This window comes from Corapipo altera, unplaced genomic scaffold, assembly GCF_003945725.1.
Source record: "Corapipo altera isolate COAL_440 unplaced genomic scaffold, ASM394572v1 96, whole genome shotgun sequence".
NCBI lineage: Eukaryota > Metazoa > Chordata > Aves > Passeriformes > Pipridae > Corapipo > Corapipo altera.
Window position 1 is genome coordinate 1,155,200 of NW_020884962.1, and position 15,532 is coordinate 1,170,731.

General features: G+C 66.3%; 3 protein-coding genes across 3 annotated transcripts in view; 1 reads left to right on the top strand and 2 right to left on the bottom strand.

The window, feature by feature from the left end:
- Positions 1–7,428, top strand: part of ABHD8 (abhydrolase domain containing 8) — a 10,371-nt gene extending 2,943 nt beyond the window's left edge. Inside the window, exons 2-5 of the mRNA XM_027664375.1 lie at positions 3,469–4,213; positions 4,920–5,090; positions 5,190–5,406; positions 5,545–7,428. Of these exons, the coding sequence (XP_027520176.1) occupies positions 3,477–4,213; positions 4,920–5,090; positions 5,190–5,406; positions 5,545–5,694 (1,275 nt within the window). The 5' untranslated portion in view covers positions 3,469–3,476 and the 3' untranslated portion in view covers positions 5,695–7,428. The remainder of the gene's footprint in view (positions 1–3,468; positions 4,214–4,919; positions 5,091–5,189; positions 5,407–5,544) is intronic.
- Positions 7,429–7,503: 75 nt separating this feature from the next.
- On the bottom strand, positions 7,504–12,107 carry ANKLE1 (ankyrin repeat and LEM domain containing 1). Its single transcript, XM_027664213.1, has 10 exons — positions 12,097–12,107; positions 11,508–11,607; positions 11,319–11,373; positions 11,057–11,225; positions 9,831–10,204; positions 9,314–9,781; positions 8,937–9,099; positions 8,681–8,835; positions 8,200–8,346; positions 7,504–7,834 (listed from the first exon to the last, which is right to left on the bottom strand). Exons 1-10 carry the CDS (start codon positions 12,105–12,107, stop codon positions 7,665–7,667), a joined length of 1,812 nt encoding a protein of 603 aa, XP_027520014.1. The 3' UTR covers positions 7,504–7,664.
- A 380-nt stretch (positions 12,108–12,487) lies between these two features.
- BABAM1 (BRISC and BRCA1 A complex member 1) overlaps positions 12,488–15,532 on the bottom strand; it is an 11,502-nt gene continuing 8,457 nt past the window's right edge. Inside the window, exons 3-9 of the mRNA XM_027664326.1 lie at positions 15,279–15,337; positions 15,091–15,211; positions 14,942–15,020; positions 14,526–14,550; positions 14,144–14,273; positions 13,333–13,455; positions 12,488–12,783 (exon numbers count right to left, since the gene is read on the bottom strand). Of these exons, the coding sequence (XP_027520127.1) occupies positions 12,583–12,783; positions 13,333–13,455; positions 14,144–14,273; positions 14,526–14,550; positions 14,942–15,020; positions 15,091–15,211; positions 15,279–15,310 (711 nt within the window). The 5' untranslated portion in view covers positions 15,311–15,337 and the 3' untranslated portion in view covers positions 12,488–12,582. The remainder of the gene's footprint in view (positions 12,784–13,332; positions 13,456–14,143; positions 14,274–14,525; positions 14,551–14,941; positions 15,021–15,090; positions 15,212–15,278; positions 15,338–15,532) is intronic.

Below are 15,532 nucleotides of genomic sequence, written 5' to 3' on the forward strand. Positions count from 1 at the left end.
CATCCCTGTGCCATCCCCCCACCCCTGTGCCAGCCCCCCATCCCTGTGCCATCCCCCCATCCCTGTGCCAGCCCCCCATCCCTGTGCCAGCCCCACATCCCTGTGCCATCCCCACATCCCTGTGTAATCCCTCATCCCTGTGCCAGCCCCACATCCCTGTGCCAGCCCCACATCCCTGTGCCAGCCCCATGTCCCCGCCTGTCACGTTCCCCCCTCAGCCTCTCCTCCCTCCTCGCTGCCACATCCCATCTCATCCCATGTTTCCCCAACCATACCACGGTCCCTGCCCGTGGCACCAAAGCCGAGGCTCTGCAGCCCCGAAGTAGGTCAGGAAGTTGTTTTTCCCCCAGCCGGGTTATTCCTCCCAGCCAGGGAACTCCTCATGGATGCCCTGGGACTAGGGCCAGGGCTGAATCCTGGGATATTTCCCCAGCATCCCTCGGACATCCCATCCCTGCTGGGAGCGGTTTCCTGGGGCCAGGTGGGATTCTTTTTTTGGGGGTAACCACAATTTGGGTACGGCCTCGGGGCGATGCCACCACCTTCCCAAGCCCTCGGGACAGGGATGGGACAGATCCGAGGGCAGGATCCCGCCGTGCCTGACTCATTGTTGTGCCTGGCCTTATGTAACCGGTGCCGAAATCCCGCTCCCAGCCGGGAGCGGCGATGGAGGGAGCCGGGATGGGGGGGAAGCAGCTCGTCGCCATGGTTACCCACATCCTTGCAAAGTTCCTCGCATCCATCTGCTTTCATTTCCAGCCCCTTTCATCTCGCCCAGGGAACATCCCTGGATGTTTCTGGCTGCCTGCTCGGCGGCAGACGGAGCGCTGGGTTCGAGGAGGTGTGTGGGAGGTGGGAGACGGGAATCTTTTGCTTCCCAGCCCCAAAACAAGGCCCGACACGGAGCCGCTTTACCTCCCGTCCCTCCCGTTCCCACGAACGCCCCCGGCCGGGATGTGCTCCATGTTGTCCCTGGAAGTGTTCGGAAGGCGTGTGTGGATGTGGCACTCGGGGACACAGCTCAGTGGTGCTGCTGAATGGTTGGATTCCATGATCTCAGAGGGCTTTTCCAACCTTAACGATTCCACAATTCCCTCATTTGTTTGCTCAGATACACGTCAGGGACAGCCACATCCTGGACCAGGATGTCCAGCCTGGGTGTATCCAAGTGGATATCCCCCTTTGGATACCCCCCTTGGAGTGGATATCCCCCTTTGGATACCCCCCTTGGAGTGGGATCCCCCTCTTGCAGAGGGATCCGGGCTCCTGCCCAGTGCCAGGGATGCTGGAGGGCACCTCCAAGGCCGGAGCCTGAGCCCCTGGATGTGCCTGCAGAGCTCCTCGCTGCCAGAGCCTTCCAGCAGATCAATTCTGGGAATGAACAGGAGGGACTAATTGAGTTAATCCCGAGGAGTTAATCAATGTCGGGGCGGGCTGGCCAGGGCTCCTGGTTATAATCCACACCGACATCCCCGGGACCTTGTGGAGTGGGGGCTCGGTGCCAGGACAGGCTTTGTGGGAATCAGAGCCGGGATCACATCCCGGCTCCATGGGCTGATACCTGGGGCTGTGCGGGATGCAGGGGCTCAGGGGCTGCCTCAGTTCCCATCTACCCATTTTCTGCCCATCCCATCCCTCTGTTCAGCATTCCCAGCTCAGAGTTCAGGGGCCAAGAGCCTCCCAAGGCTGGCATGGAGCAGGGACAGTGCAAGGGCAGCCGGGCATCCTCCAGCCAGGGCTCCAGTCAGGCTGGTGCCAGTTCCTCGGGCCCAGCTCCCAACTGGAAGCACAGCTTCTGCCAGCCAGCTCTGGATTTGGCTTCTCCTTCCCAGGGCTCCAAGACCTCCAAGCTCAGCAGCTTGGGTGGGTCCATCCCTGGAGCATCCAGGGAGCCAGAGGGCTTTCGGTGCAGCCGGATCCTGCATGGATGGGTTTGTATCCAGACTATTGATCCCACAGAGAGCTGGGCCTGCCCTGCCCAGTGCCAGGGGAGCCCCAAAGGAGAAGGAGCCCCCAGGCCCAGCTCTGCTCATTCCCAATCCCCACATCCAGGACCCGATCCTTGGTGGGGTGTTTGGGGGAGTCAGGACACCGACAGAGCTGGGTGAGAATCAAACACTGGCTGCTGTTCCCAGGGCTGGCAGCACTCCCTGGATAAACCACCCTGGCCTTGCCAAGGGAACTGTTACCAGCATGGCCTGCCTGGAGCAAACAGGCTGGGTTTCCTGGGAAAACCCTCGAGCAGGGGGTTGTGCTGGGGCTGGAGCACCTGGGAGCCTGTCCAGTCCCTGGGTGTGTTTGGGTCCGTGGGAGTCACTGAGGAGGGTCTGGTGTTGGCATTCCCAGATGGAATGAGTGTTAAAATCCACAGAGAGGGACCCCTGCACTCCCAACCTGCCTCCAGCCTGGTTTTCCTTGGCATAATCTGCCAGCCCGATGCTTGTAACCCTGTCAGGCTGCTCAGGGGAGCTGAGGGGCTGCTCCTGAAGGATCACTGGGATTTATCCATTAAATTCCCAGCTGGGAACACGCTTCTCCTCCTCCAGGGGGATGGCAGTGGGCGCCCAGTGCCCCCTCCTGCAGGCCCAGCCCTTTGCACGGCGCCCGCTCCGCTTCTCTGCCCGCTGGCATCAATAATTCACCGTGTTTTGCCTCATCAATAATTAACACCCTCCCGGCTGCCATCCAGGGACCTTCCAGCCCCTCTGGCACCAGCGGGCTCCAGGCCTGGCATCGGTGTCCCCACTGCCACCAGCCTCCCCCCTCCCCAGGCTCGGTGGTCCCCCCCATCCAAAGCCAAGGAATGAGCCCTGGGGACACCAAGGGCAGTGTCACATCCCCCCCCAGCCCACGTGGGGATGTGGGAGGGGGTTCCCTCCCCGCTCCTTCTCTTGCTCTGTTATTTTCAGCCGTGGTTTGTGGAGTGGTTTTAATTAAATCCTTCATCTCCCGTCGCTGTCATTCCCACCTCGCTGCTGGATCGGTGGCTCAGGCTCGAGACATGTGTATATATATATTTAATTGGTATAAATAATGCATCCCCAGCACTGACTCTTCCCTTCGCTCCATATTTGGTGCTAAAAAGAGAGTTTTTTGTCTCAAACAGGCTTTTCTTCTGTGTTTCTCCCCTCGGTCAGAGCAGATCCCTCCTCGGGGGGCTGCGATTGCGTGACGGGGGCTGCTGGGTGACAAGGACATGGCCAGGACAGAGCAGGACAGGGAATGCTGGATCCCCCTGGGATCTGACCCCTCAGCCCACGTGCAGGAGGCTGAGCAGGGCTGTGATTTTGGGGAGCATCACCATCACCCCAAAGGCGTCCCCATTCTGTGCCACCACTGCTCTTCCCGGGGCCGGCAGCAGAGGAGAGGGGACAGGGCTGTCCCTGCTCCCCTGTGCCCCAGCCAGGACCCCTCTGGGTGCTGGAGCCGCCTCCTAACCCCCCTTTTCCCTGTCACCCCTCTCTGCAGGGAGCATAATGCTGAACAGCATCACCGATGGGCTCCTGTGCTGCCTCATGGGCAAAACCACCAACGCCGTGGGGCCGCTGGACAGCGTTGAGTCCGGCGACGGCTACAGCTTCGTGGAGGTGAAGCCGGGGCGGATCCTGCGGGTCAGGCACAGCGTTCCCGCCCGCCCGGCCCCGGAGGAGCCCGAGGAGGCACAACCCGGGGCGCCGGAGCGGGGGGTGGTTCACTGCAAGCGCAGGATCACCCTGTACCGCAACGGGCAGCTGGTGATCGAGAACCTGGGCGACGCCGTGCGCTCCGAGATCCTGCCCTGCCCCGGCGGCGCGGCCGAGCCCGGCGGCACCGTGGAGCTGGAGCTGTCCGAGGCGGCCGGCCAGGCTCCGGCCGGGACGCCGGGATGCGGCGCCCGGGACGCGGCGCCCGGGAAGCGCCGCAAGCGCAAGCCCAAGAAGGTGGTGAACATCGACTGCAGGAAGCGGATCACGAGCTGCAAGGGGACGCACGGCGACGTGGTGCTGTTCTTCATCCACGGCGTGGGCGGCTCCCTGGACATCTGGAAGGAGCAGCTGGACTTCTTTACCAAGCTGGGCTACGAGGTGGTGGCCCCGGACCTGGCGGGGCACGGCTGCAGCTCGGCCCCCCAGATTGCCGCCGCCTACACCTTCTACGCCCTGGCCGAGGACATGAGGGCCGTGTTCAAGCGCTATGCCAAGAAGAGGAACATCCTGATAGGACATTCCTACGGGTAAGGGGCCCGGAGAAGGGATGGATCCACCCCCCTGTCCCCTCCTTGGCAGCGAACAGATCCCGCGCCTCGGGGGCGTGGGGGTTCCTGTTCTGGGTTTATCCCTCGGTTCTGATCTCCTACATCCTCTTGGGGGGTGTCCCTGGGCCCAGCTAATCCCAGAGCCTGGCCTCCAGTGGGGAAGCTGGCAGAGCACGGCCTATAAATAGGGTAAGCCCAAGAAAGTCAATTAGACAGACACTAAGCAGTGCCTGGGAGGAGAGGGAGCTGGAGCCGGCTTGGAGACGGGCAGGATTAGACCAGGACAAGGCTGGGTCAGGCTGGCGGGCACCCAAGTGGGTCCCAGCACCCTGCTCTGCTCTGGGCAGGAGTGAAAGACCCAGCTCAGCCCCTCTGCTGGGGGGTTTGTGTCCCCTGCCCCAGAAAGGGGGAGCGCGGGTCAAACAAAGGGGTGTAGCCATGGATCCTTGGGATCACAGAATCCTGGAATGGTTTTGGTGGGAAGGGACCGTAAAGCCCACCCAGTGCCACCCCCCTGCCACGGGCAGGGACACCTTCCACTAGCCCAGGTCGCTCCAAGCCCCATCCAGCCTGGCCTTGGACACTTCCAGGGCTGGGGCAGACACAGCTTCTCAGGGCAACCTGTGCCAGGCCCTCCCCACCGCGGGGGTCAGGACGTGGTCCCCATGTCTGTCTGTCCCCGCAGGGTGTCCTTCTGCACCTTCCTCGCCCACGAGTACCCAGACCTGGTCCATAAGGTGATCATGATCAATGGTGGGGGCCCCACGGCGCTGGAGCCCAGCCTGTGCTCCATCTTCAACATGCCCACGTGTGTCCTGCACTGCCTGTCCCCCTGCCTGGCCTGGAGCTTCCTCAAGTGAGTGGCCACGCTGGCGAGGGGGAGGGTTGGGGCAGGGACGCCTCGTCCTTCCCCCATGCCCCCGAGGTCGGGCTGACCCCCGACTCCCTCCCGTAGGGCCGGCTTTGCCCGCCAAGGTGCCAAAGAGAAGCAGCTGCTGAAGGAAGGCAACGCCTTCAACGTCTCGTCCTTCGTGCTGCGGGCCATGATGAGCGGGCAGTACTGGCCCGAGGGGGACGAGGTGTACCACGCCGAGCTGGCCGTGCCCGTGCTCCTGGTCCACGGCATGCACGACAAGTTCGTCCCGGTGGAGGAGGACCAGAGGATGGCCGAGGTACGGGGCGGGGTGAGAGGCTGCGCTCCGGGGCCTCAGAGGTCTTTTCGTGTCGATCCTGTGAGTGGGGCCGGGGGCGGATCGCCCGGGGGACTCCTCCCAGCACTGACCCTGTGCCACCGCCCCCCTCTTCCGCAGATCCTGCTGATCGCCTTCCTGAAGGTGATCGACGAGGGCAGCCACATGGTGATGATGGAGTGCCCCGAGACGGTGAACACGCTGCTCCACGAGTTCGTCCTGTGGGAGCCCGAGACGCCAGCTGGGGACGGGCACGGGGAGAAGAAATAAGGCAGCGGGACACGGAGACCGGGCTGCTCCCATGGGAGAGATGTTTCGGAGCGCAGAGGGGTTTGTGAGAGCGGAGGGGCTCCGGGGGCTGCCCTCGTCGGGAGCGCAGCCCGTTTGGTTTCCCGGCCGTGCCGGAGGTTGGAGGGGGAGCAGGGAGGCTCCCCCAGGGCAGGGAGTGCAGGGCCGGCAGCGGGAACACGGCAGACCTGGTCCCCACCCCCGCGGGGACGGCGCCGGAGCGTCTTCATCCTGTTCCTTTGTAGTGTTATTTTCCTCACGCAGCGACACCTCCGGGGACTGGTCCCACCCGCGGCAGAACGGGAAGGACTCGCAGGGGCTCCAGGAGGGCGGGAGGACCTGAGCTGGGATTGCTTTAAAGGGGAAGCCAAAGTCTCTTCGGCCTCAGCAGCGGGATGTGCCTCTCGAGCCACCCGGGAGGATGGGACAGCCACGACCCGGCTTCGAGGGGCTCCTCGTGGATGGCAGCAGCTCCTGCACAGAGGATGAGGAGGTGTCCTGCCTCCGTGGGCACGGCCAGGACCGCGGTGGGACCGGCCTGGCTGTGGCAGGGCCGAGCCTGAGCTCTCCCACGTCCCCCCCGCGGTCCCGCCTCCATCGCTTCAGGTCCCGCAGCGCTTCCGCAGAGCCCCCGCTCCCCCTCCCGCTGCCGCAGCCCCCCCGGAGCCACCCCCACCTCCCCAGCTCCTCCTCGGCTCCGGGACCCACCACAAACTCCCCCTGGGATCACCCCCGTCCCCCGTGCGCTGGGGGAGCAGCAATACCCCGTCCCGTGGCCGCTGTGTCCGTCCCTCCCGACGGCTCCCGGACGGATCCGCAGGGTCTCGGAGCAACACGGGAGCGAGGAAGCGAACCAGGACCACCTGATCCCAACAGACACCATCACTGACACTGTTCTGTACATAACCCGTCACCTCCCACCCCTGTGCTTCCCATCCCGCTGCCGGGAGCTGGGCGGGGCGGAGGAGGTACCCAGGAAGTGCCATCTCAGCTTCCCGGGGCTCCTGGAAAACCGGGAGGATGCTGTTCCCGGGGACAGGCCCAGCGTCGCCCGCCCCGCTCCCGCTTTGTTTGCCCCTCACTCCCCCCATCTAAACCAAAGAAACGACGAGTCCCGCGGAAACCTCGCCCTCGGCCCCCATCCCACCAGGCCCCCGTGCCCTGAACGGGGCTGGCACCGCACCGAGGCACCCCCGGGGGGCTCAGGGGGGTCCTCCTGGGCAGGGCTGCTCCCAACAGATCTGGGATCACCCTGCAAAGCACCTTCCCCGGGGCTGAGCCCACCCTTGTCCCCAAAATGAGGGATGTGGAAGAGGAAGGGTCCATCAGACCCCGAGTGACGTGTCCCCTGCACCCCCTCTGCCAGTGCCTGCCCTTCCCACTGCTGTCTCATAATGAGAATTTTAAGCCCCCTGGGTTCAGATCATCTCCCTCTGCCCCCTCCCACCCCGTCCAGCCCAGGGAGACCCCCCCCCCAGCACACCCCGGGGCTGCAGAGGGTGCCCAGAAACGCCACCAAACGTCCCCCCAGACACGGCTCTACCCCCGCCGTGCCCCCCCCTCCCCGGCCAGCCAGGGGGTCGCAGCTCTGCCAGCTCTGTCCCCCACGGGCTCTGTCCCCACATCGCTTGTTGCTAAAGCCGAGGCAAACGCACACGGAACCCGCCGCCGACGCCGCGTTAGTGCCATTCCACCCAGTAAAGCCGTGCTACAGCCCAGCCGTGTCCCACTGCCTGCTGGGGACGGGGTGGGGGGGGTGTCCTCCTTGTCTCCGTGCGCGGCGGAGCAGGGATGCGAAGCCAGGAATCTCCCACAACTGGGAATTCTTCAGGCAAACCCAGCCCCGCAGCGATTTATTGATCACCCGGCCGGGGAAATAGAAAAACAGAAACAAATCTTCGCAGCGGTCACGACATAAAAGCTGCCCCCCACCCCCACCCCCCCGAGCACTGTCACCTCCCCGGGATGTCCCCGGGCCGGAGCTGCCGCTCGCCCTCGGCCAGGAAGATGCTCATGGCCCGGTACAACATGTGCACCCCCAGGCGCCGGCGCCGCTCGGGCGCCCAGCCCGCGGCCACGCCATAGCAGTGCCCCTTGCGCTGGTTGGTGAGGGTCTGCAGGCCTGTGGGGAGGGGGACAGCACCCACGGGGACAGGGTCAGGCACCCACGGACCCGGCCCCCTGCTCCCCACCAGCACCCACAGCCCTGTGAGGACAGAGGTAGCCCCACACCCCCCACCATCACCCACCCCCAGGCAGCTTTTCCCACTGGAAATGGGGGGTCGGGGGGCTGTGCCAGACCCTGCCCTGGGAACTGGGAATCCCAAAGTCCCCAGGATGGGCTGCACCCCCCTCCACGGCCCCCCTGCAGCCCCCGGCTCCTGCAGGGGTGGCAGAGGGACGTGGGGAGCGGGGGCAGCAGCAGAGCCGACGCCGGGGGCTGTGCTGGGGGTCGGGGCAGCCCCAGGATCCCCCCACCCTGCTCACCCAGCGCCTCCACCATGCAGCCCTCCCTCGTGTAGGCCTCGGCCGGGACCCTGTTCTGGAAGCAGAGCACGGAGATGACGCCGTGTCCGCTCTCCCAGATCTCCAGGATGCGCCGCACCTTGGGGCAGCCCTGTGGGACAGCAGGGACTGTCAGCAGGGCCACCAGTGCCCACCCTCGTGCCCATACCCATGGTCCCCAGCCCCCTGTGCCTGTCACCGTGTCCCCAAGCCCCCCCTTTATGCCCATCACCATGGCCCATCATCAAGCCCCTGGTGCAGCCCCCCCACGTCCCTCACCGTGGTCCCCAACCCCTTGTGCCCATCCCCACAGCCTCAGGTCCCCCATGCCCATCCCCACAGCACTCAGCCCCCCCAGTGCAGCCCTCACACCCCTCCCCACAGCCTCGTGCCCCCCATGCCCATCCCCAGAGCCCCCAGCCCCCACCTCCACCCTCCCCAGCCCCCAGCCCTCCCCACCCGCCGTGTCCCTGCCCGGTGCTGCCCAGGGCCTCGGCCAGGTGGCAGTAGGGCCTGGCCCGGGTGCCCTTGCCCACGTAGAACACGGCGCTGACGAAGGTCTGGAAGCGCTGGGCGGGGCTCAGGCGGGGGCAGCGCAGGGGCAGGTCCCGGGTGGTCCTGGAGGTGCAAACCCCACCTCAGAGCCTCGATGCCTCGCAGGAGTCCCCCCTCGGGCCCTGCTGGCACAGGGAACGGCAGGCACGGCGCCGTGGCCCTACCTGGGGTCGAGGAGGAGGTAGTTGAAGCTGGACTTGAGCAGCCCTTCCCGCCAGCGCCGGCCGCGGTCGGGACGCTCGAACTGCCGCGCCAGTGCCAGCTCGTCCTGGGCACAGTCGGGGATGTGGCCGGTCCTCAGCGCAGCCACCAGCTCCGGGCTGTGCCCTGGGGGGGCCGTGCCAGCATTGGGGACCACTGTGAGCCTCGTGGCCGAAACCATGGGCTCAGTGCAGCCCCCCGTGCCCATCATCGTGGGCTCAGCGCAGCCCCCCGTACCCATCCCCACGGCCCCCAACCCCCATCCCCACTCCCACCGGGAGCTGCCAGGTCGGATGGGAACCCCAGGGTGAGTCCCCCAGGATGGGATGCCCAGACTCACCCCCCGGCTCCCCGCCGCGTCCCGTGCCCAGCTCCCGCAGCCGCCGCCGGTAAAGCCCCCGGGTGAGGTCGGTGACGGGTCCCGGCTCCTCCCCCAGCTCCCGCAGCCGCCGCCGCAGACTTTGGTCCGAGAGGGGCCCCGGGGACACCGGGGACACTCGGCCATCCCGGCCCGGGGCGTCCTCGGGGCTGGGGGTGGCCCCTGTGCCGGGACTGTGACACTCGGGGGGTGACAGTCCCTGCCCCTCGTCGTCTCGATGCCCCCTGGAGCAGTGGGGACCACAGCCGGGGGGTGACAGTGGCATGGACGGGGTGCCCAGGTCCCCCCGGGCACTGCTGGATGCTTGTGGGGCCAAAAGGCGCCTGGAGCTCCCGTGGGGCCACTGGAACTGGGGTGTCCCCGAGGGCGAGTGCTGCTGCCACCCAGAGCCACCCTCCAGCACCTCGGGGTGGGGGGAGCCCCGAGGGCCTGATGGGGGATTCGGAGGGGGCCCGGGGTCCCCAGGGCACAGCAGGACCGTGGGGCTGGAGCCGGGGGAGCTGCCGACCCCCCCCCGGGGGTGAACTGGGGGCTCCGGGCAGGATCTGGGTGTCTTCCAAAGAGTCTGTCCCCTCTCCGTCCTGCCCGGACACATCCTCGTCCCGCGGGGTGACACAGTGTCCCGGGGGGGTGACAGGGTCCCTGGGGACCCCCCGGGGGGATCTGATCCTGGGGGGTCTCCGGGGCATCGGCAGCGTCCCATTGAAGAGGGAGGAGGAAGAGGAGGAGGAGGAGGAGTTGAGCCGCTCTGCCACCGCCCGGAGGCGGCTCCTGGTCCTGGGGGTGATGTGGCGGTGCCCGGGGGGCTCCTGGCCCCGGGGGGTGACATCCCCAGCGGTGACACCGGCCGGGCTGAGAGGGGACCGCGGGGTGCAGGGCGGGGACCCCCGGAGGCTGCAGCCCTGGAGCCGGGCAAGCAGCTCCCCCACATCACCCGCTCCTGGGCCCCCCCCGGAGCGAGGGGCTGCCCCGGAGCCGCCCCAGAAACCATCACCCTGAGCCTGCTCCGCGAGGGGGGGGCTGGCAGGGGGCAGCTCCCGGGGGGCAGCTCCCGTTGGGGAGGGGGCTGCACCCCCTCCCAGCCCCCCGGCTGCCCGGGGCGGGGGGGAACAGCGGGGCTGAGCCCCCCGGCCCCCCCCGGCCTCACTGGGCTCCAGGGAACCCAGAGCAGTGACAAAGCACTCGGTGGCACTGCTGCTGTCCCCAGGGCTGCTGCTGTCCCCAGGGCTGTCAGGGTCCCCAGGGCTGCCGGAGTCCCAAACTCCAACCCCCACCTTGGGCACTACCCCCCCCATTTTGGGGGTAGCACCCCCCACCCCTCCCCAGGGGACACCGGGGCGGTGCTGAGGGATGTCACTGTCACCAGGGCTCGGGGACATCTCGGAGCAGCTGCTCAGGTCACGGCAGGGCAGGGGGGCTCTGTGCCCCCCCAAGGTCCTGCTGCAGCACCGGGGGTCCCTCAGGGACCCACTGGGGCCAAACTGGGGGCAGGGGGCACGGATGTCCCCAACACTGGGCTGGGGGGGAGCCCAGGGGGGTGGTCCCATCCTTCCCCCCCCAGTCCAGTTCGGGGGTCCCTCCTGGAGCTCATCCCTGTCCCAGAGCAGTGTGCTGGAGGCCAGGGGCTGGGGGGGGACAGCAGAGCCCCTGGGGTCCCCCTGGAGCCATGGGGGGAGAGACAAGGGCTCTGGAGCACGGTCCTGCCACAGTGGGGGGACACAGCAGCCCCCCAGCTCCTGCTCCTCCAGGAGGGACCTGCGGGTGCTGCTGAGGGGTCCGGCCTCGGAATTGTCCTCAGGGAGCCCAGGGGAGATGCTGCCATCGGAGTCATCCTCGGTCAGGAAGGACAGGGTCCTCCTGTGCCCCCCCGGGGCTGGGGACAGGGATGGGAATCAGTGCCCAGTCCAAACTGGGGGGCTGGGTGGGACCCCCAACCCCAGCCAAGGGGGCACCCAGGGGACCTCACCCTCCACGAGGGGCCAGCCCTGCTCCAGCACCACATCCACGGCCTGTTTTCCATCCTGCGGGGAGGGGACATCGCTGTCACTGCCGCCAGGGCCACCACCACGGGGTGACACAGCTCCCCCACTCCACGGACGAGGAGGGTCCCGTGGGTGCTGTCCCCGTGCCCAGGGCTGTCCCTGTCCCCACTCACCTGGTCCCGCAGGTGCCCCCGTTCCCGCAGGAGGAGCCCGAGGCACCGGCGGCACCCCCGGGCCGCGGCCTCGTGGAGCGGCGTCAGCTCCCGGGAACGCCTGGAGTGTGGGATCGGGAGCGGGGGTCACCCCCAGCCCGGGCCGCAGGTCGAGGAAGGTCACGGGCGCCCCCGGGGGTCACACAAGTGCCACCACCCCGCAGCGGGGCTCCAGCACCGTCGGGGCGGACCCTGCGTGGCCCCGGCAGGTCCCCGGTGTTGGGGTTCCCCCCGTGCTGCAGCACTCCCCCCTGTCCCGGTATCCCCCCTGTCCCGGTATCCCCCCTGTCCCGGTGCGTTCTCCTTGTCCAGGTGTCACCCCCCGGTCCCGGTGTCTCCTCCCGGCCCCAGTGTGTGTCCATGGTCCCGGTGCTCCCACTCCGGTCCCGGTGTCCCCCCTGATCCTGGTATCGGTCCCGGTACCCCTCCCGTGTCCCAGTGTGCCCCCGTGTCCCCCCCGTCCCGGTATTCCCCGATGTCCCCCCTGGATCCCGGTGTCCCCCCCCGACCCCGGTGTCCCCCCTGAACCCCCCCGGTGTCCCCCCCTTACGTTCCGCTCATCCCGCCCCGCGCACGTTCAAACCCCCCGCGCCGCCGCTCATTGGCTGGCGAGGAGTCAATGGGAGCCGGTCGAGGGCGGCCACACCCACTTTTCACCGGGGAGGCGGAGCCAAAGCACTCCCCGCCCCCTGACCCTCAGCGCCCCCCAGCGGCCGGCGTCGGTATCTCCCAGCACCAGCGCTCCCAGTGCTCCCAGTGCCTGCACCAGTGCTCCCAGTGCCCTGAATGAGCACTGCCCAGTGCCTCCCAGAACTCCTCACCAACTCTACCCAGCACCTCCCAAAACCCAGCAGCACCCACACAGGGCCGGGAGGGGTGACCCCTCACCCCCAGTCCCCACCCCGAGCCCAGACCCCGCAGCAGCACCACGACACCACCAGTCAGGCAAACACCTCTCTTTCCCCGTCCCAACAAAACCCCGCAGGAGCCGCCACGACGCCCCCTCCCCAGCCATCCCCACCCCCTCCCCGGGGGCTCAGACGGTGGCCTCGACCTCGGGGGGCTCGTCCTCCTCCAGCAGCCCGTAGGCCGCGTGGCTCTGGAAGGGGCGCTGCAGGGGGTGTGCCAGCAGCTTGGCCATGCAGTTGTGCAGCTCCACCGCCGGCCCCGTCAGCGGCACCTCGTACTTGTAGTTGGTGCCCTTGGTGTCCAGGCTGCTGAAGAAGCCGTACATCTCCTGGGGAGGGCACGGGAGGGACTGGAAGGGTGGGCAGGGGGTGGCCCTGCCATGGCAGTTTCCCCCCCAACAAGGGTCAGAGAACCCCGCTGGGATCCCCCCAGGAATGGGCTTGTTCTGCATCATCCTGAGTTTTGTCCTACTTTTTACAGAGTAGTCTCCCTCTAAAGCACCATAAGGTCTGGGGGTGGCCTGAAAGAGCCCCCTCAAACCCCTCCCCAGGCCCAGGGACTGGCCCCAAAGAGCCCCTTCAAACCCCTCCCCAGGCCATGGGCTGGCCTCAAAAGAGCCCCCCCAGGAATTCAGGGTCGTTCTTCCTTCCCTGCCTCCTCATTTTTCAGCATTACCAGCCCCCCATTTGTCAGGATTACCAGCCCCAAGGAAAGGGTGGGGGGTAGGCTGGTCTCCCCCCCAGTGTGACCCAGTTCTGGCTGGCACCTTTCTGACATGGAGAATTCCTTACTCAAGGTGAGGGAGCAATCCCTCCCAAGAGCACAGAGCTCCTGCTGAGCCCAGGGTCTCCCAGGAAATCCCCCCTGCCCGCTGTACCTTCCAGCTCGTCTCCTCCTCCTTCTCCTCCAGGCCGTTGTGGATGTAAACCACGTCGAAGAAGAAGTAGGGGCACTGCAGCATCTTCTGCAAGGGAACCAGGGAGCTTTTCCAGGGACAACCCTGGAGCCACCGAGGTCACCCAGAGGGGACACAGGGGGCACTCACAGCACAGAATCAACGACCTCTGAGATCATGGAGTCCAACCCGTGACCCAACACCACCCTGTCACCCAGTCCATGGCTCTGAGTGGCACATCCAGTCTCATTTTAAACTCCTCCAGGGACAGTGAGTCCACCCCCTCCCTGGGCAGCCCATTCCAAGGTCTGATCACTCTCTCTGTGAAGAGTTTCTTCCCAATGTCCAACCTAAACCTCCCCTGGCACAGCTTGAGACTGTGTCCTCTTGTTGTCCTACTGCTGGTGGCCTGAGAGAAGAGACCAATACCCACCTACACCCTCCTGTCAGGGAGTTGTAGAAAGTGAGGAGGTCTCCCCTGAGCCTCCTTCTCTCCAGGTTGAGCCCTCCCAGCTTCTCCTCACAGTACTTGTGTTCCAGTCCCTTCTCCAGCCTTGTTGCCTTTCTTTGGACACACTCAGTGTCCTTCCTAAACTGAGGGGCCAGAACTGGGCACAGCACTCCAGGGGTGGCCTCACGAGTGCCCAGTCCAGGGGCAGAATCACCTCCCTGGTGAATCACTATTCCTAATCCAGACCAGGACACCACTGGCCTTCCTGGCCCATGTTCAGCTTCCTGTCCCTCCCCAGTCCCTCCCAGCCCTCCTGTCCCCAGGTGGTGCCACAGGACTCACCTTCATGTGCTCGGACATGGAGAACTGGGGCTGGCACCCGGGGCGCCCGAACACCAGGATGGTCCGGACCACGTAGGGCGGGGGGATGGTCTGGACATTCTCTGTCACTGGCAGCTCAATCTTCTGTTGGCTGTGCCAGGGGAGGGGAAGGAGGATCAGGGACCCCCACGGCACCCCCAGCTCAGGGACCGTCCCAGGGGAGCAGCACCCACCCCCAGGAGCCCTTCGGGTTAAAGGCTCGGGGTGTAAAGTGGGAAATCTGCAGCCAGGTGGGAGCTCTGAGCCCCCCACCCAGCACCCCCAGACTGCCCCAGCACCCACTGACCCCACCCAGCAGCCCTGAGCCCCCCCAGCACCCCTGAGCCCCCTCAGACGTACTCACATCAGGTTGAAGAGTCCTTCCAGATCTGCACCCCAGTTAAGGACCAAGCTTGGCACATGGACTCCCCTCTGCCCACCCCCGGGCACATCCCACGCCCCAGGGACATCCCAACCCCCCAGGCTGGCACCGGGACACCCAGGCAGCCCCCCCAGAGGGAGGTGATGTCACTGGGCACTGGAAATGGGGAGAAAACATCAATAAATGTGGGTCTGGTGGGTGGGGAGGGTCTGGTGTTACCCCTCTGCCTTGGGGGGGCCTCAACAGCTCCATTTGACCCCCTCCAGCCTCCAGATGCTCAGGATGCCAGGGAGGAGCCTCGAGGGTCCCTGCAGATGCTCAAGGGACCCTGTTTGCACCCAAGGGACCCCACTGGCACCCAAGGGACCCCCACCCCAGCCCCACAGGCGGGTGGATACTGAAGGACTTGCAGACGACGGTCTCCAGGTCGTAGAGGCAGCTGCAAACCTCGCGGGGGTCCGAGGTGAACCCTGAGAGCTGAGAGGAGCAGGGTGAGGGGTGCATGGAGCTGTGCCCGTCCCCAGCCCCGTCCCTGTCCCCCTCTCACCCACGTGGCGTCGTTGTTCACCACCACCAGCGCGAACTCGTGGCACTTGTCGATCTTGTGCTTGGTCCTCACGAACATCTCGATCATCTTCTGGGAGATGTTCAGCGCGTTGGTCTTGGACCTGCCACGGGGGGAGAGGGGCTCAGCGGGGCCCAGCAGCACCCCCCCGAGCACCTCCCAACACTCACCCGTTGAAGGACTCCAGTTTGGGCACTGCCATCTCCTCGGCCAGGTCCAGGCAGATGATCTGCGGGAGAGGGAGGCACAACTCAGCCCCCCCAGCCCCTCACCCCGGGGTCAGGGTTGACCCCTGCTCAGCCCTCCTGCATCCCCCCATATCCCCACACCCACCTCATGCATCCCTTCAGCATCTGCCCTGATAATTCCTCAGTGGAATGCTGGGGGGATCCCCAGCATCCTCCCTCTTAATTACCCAGTATCC

What these genes read in the sequence shown, in the direction of transcription:
- ANKLE1 (XM_027664213.1), bottom strand. An exon ending in GGGCTGGCCCCTCGTGGAGG is followed by an intron (nt 11,226 to 11,318) that starts GTGAGGTCCCCT and finishes CCCTGTCCCCAG; the next exon opens with CCCCGGGGGGGCACAGGAGG. An exon ending in TACCTCCTCCTCGACCCCAG is followed by an intron (nt 8,836 to 8,936) that starts GTAGGGCCACGG and finishes TTGCACCTCCAG; the next exon opens with GACCACCCGGGACCTGCCCC.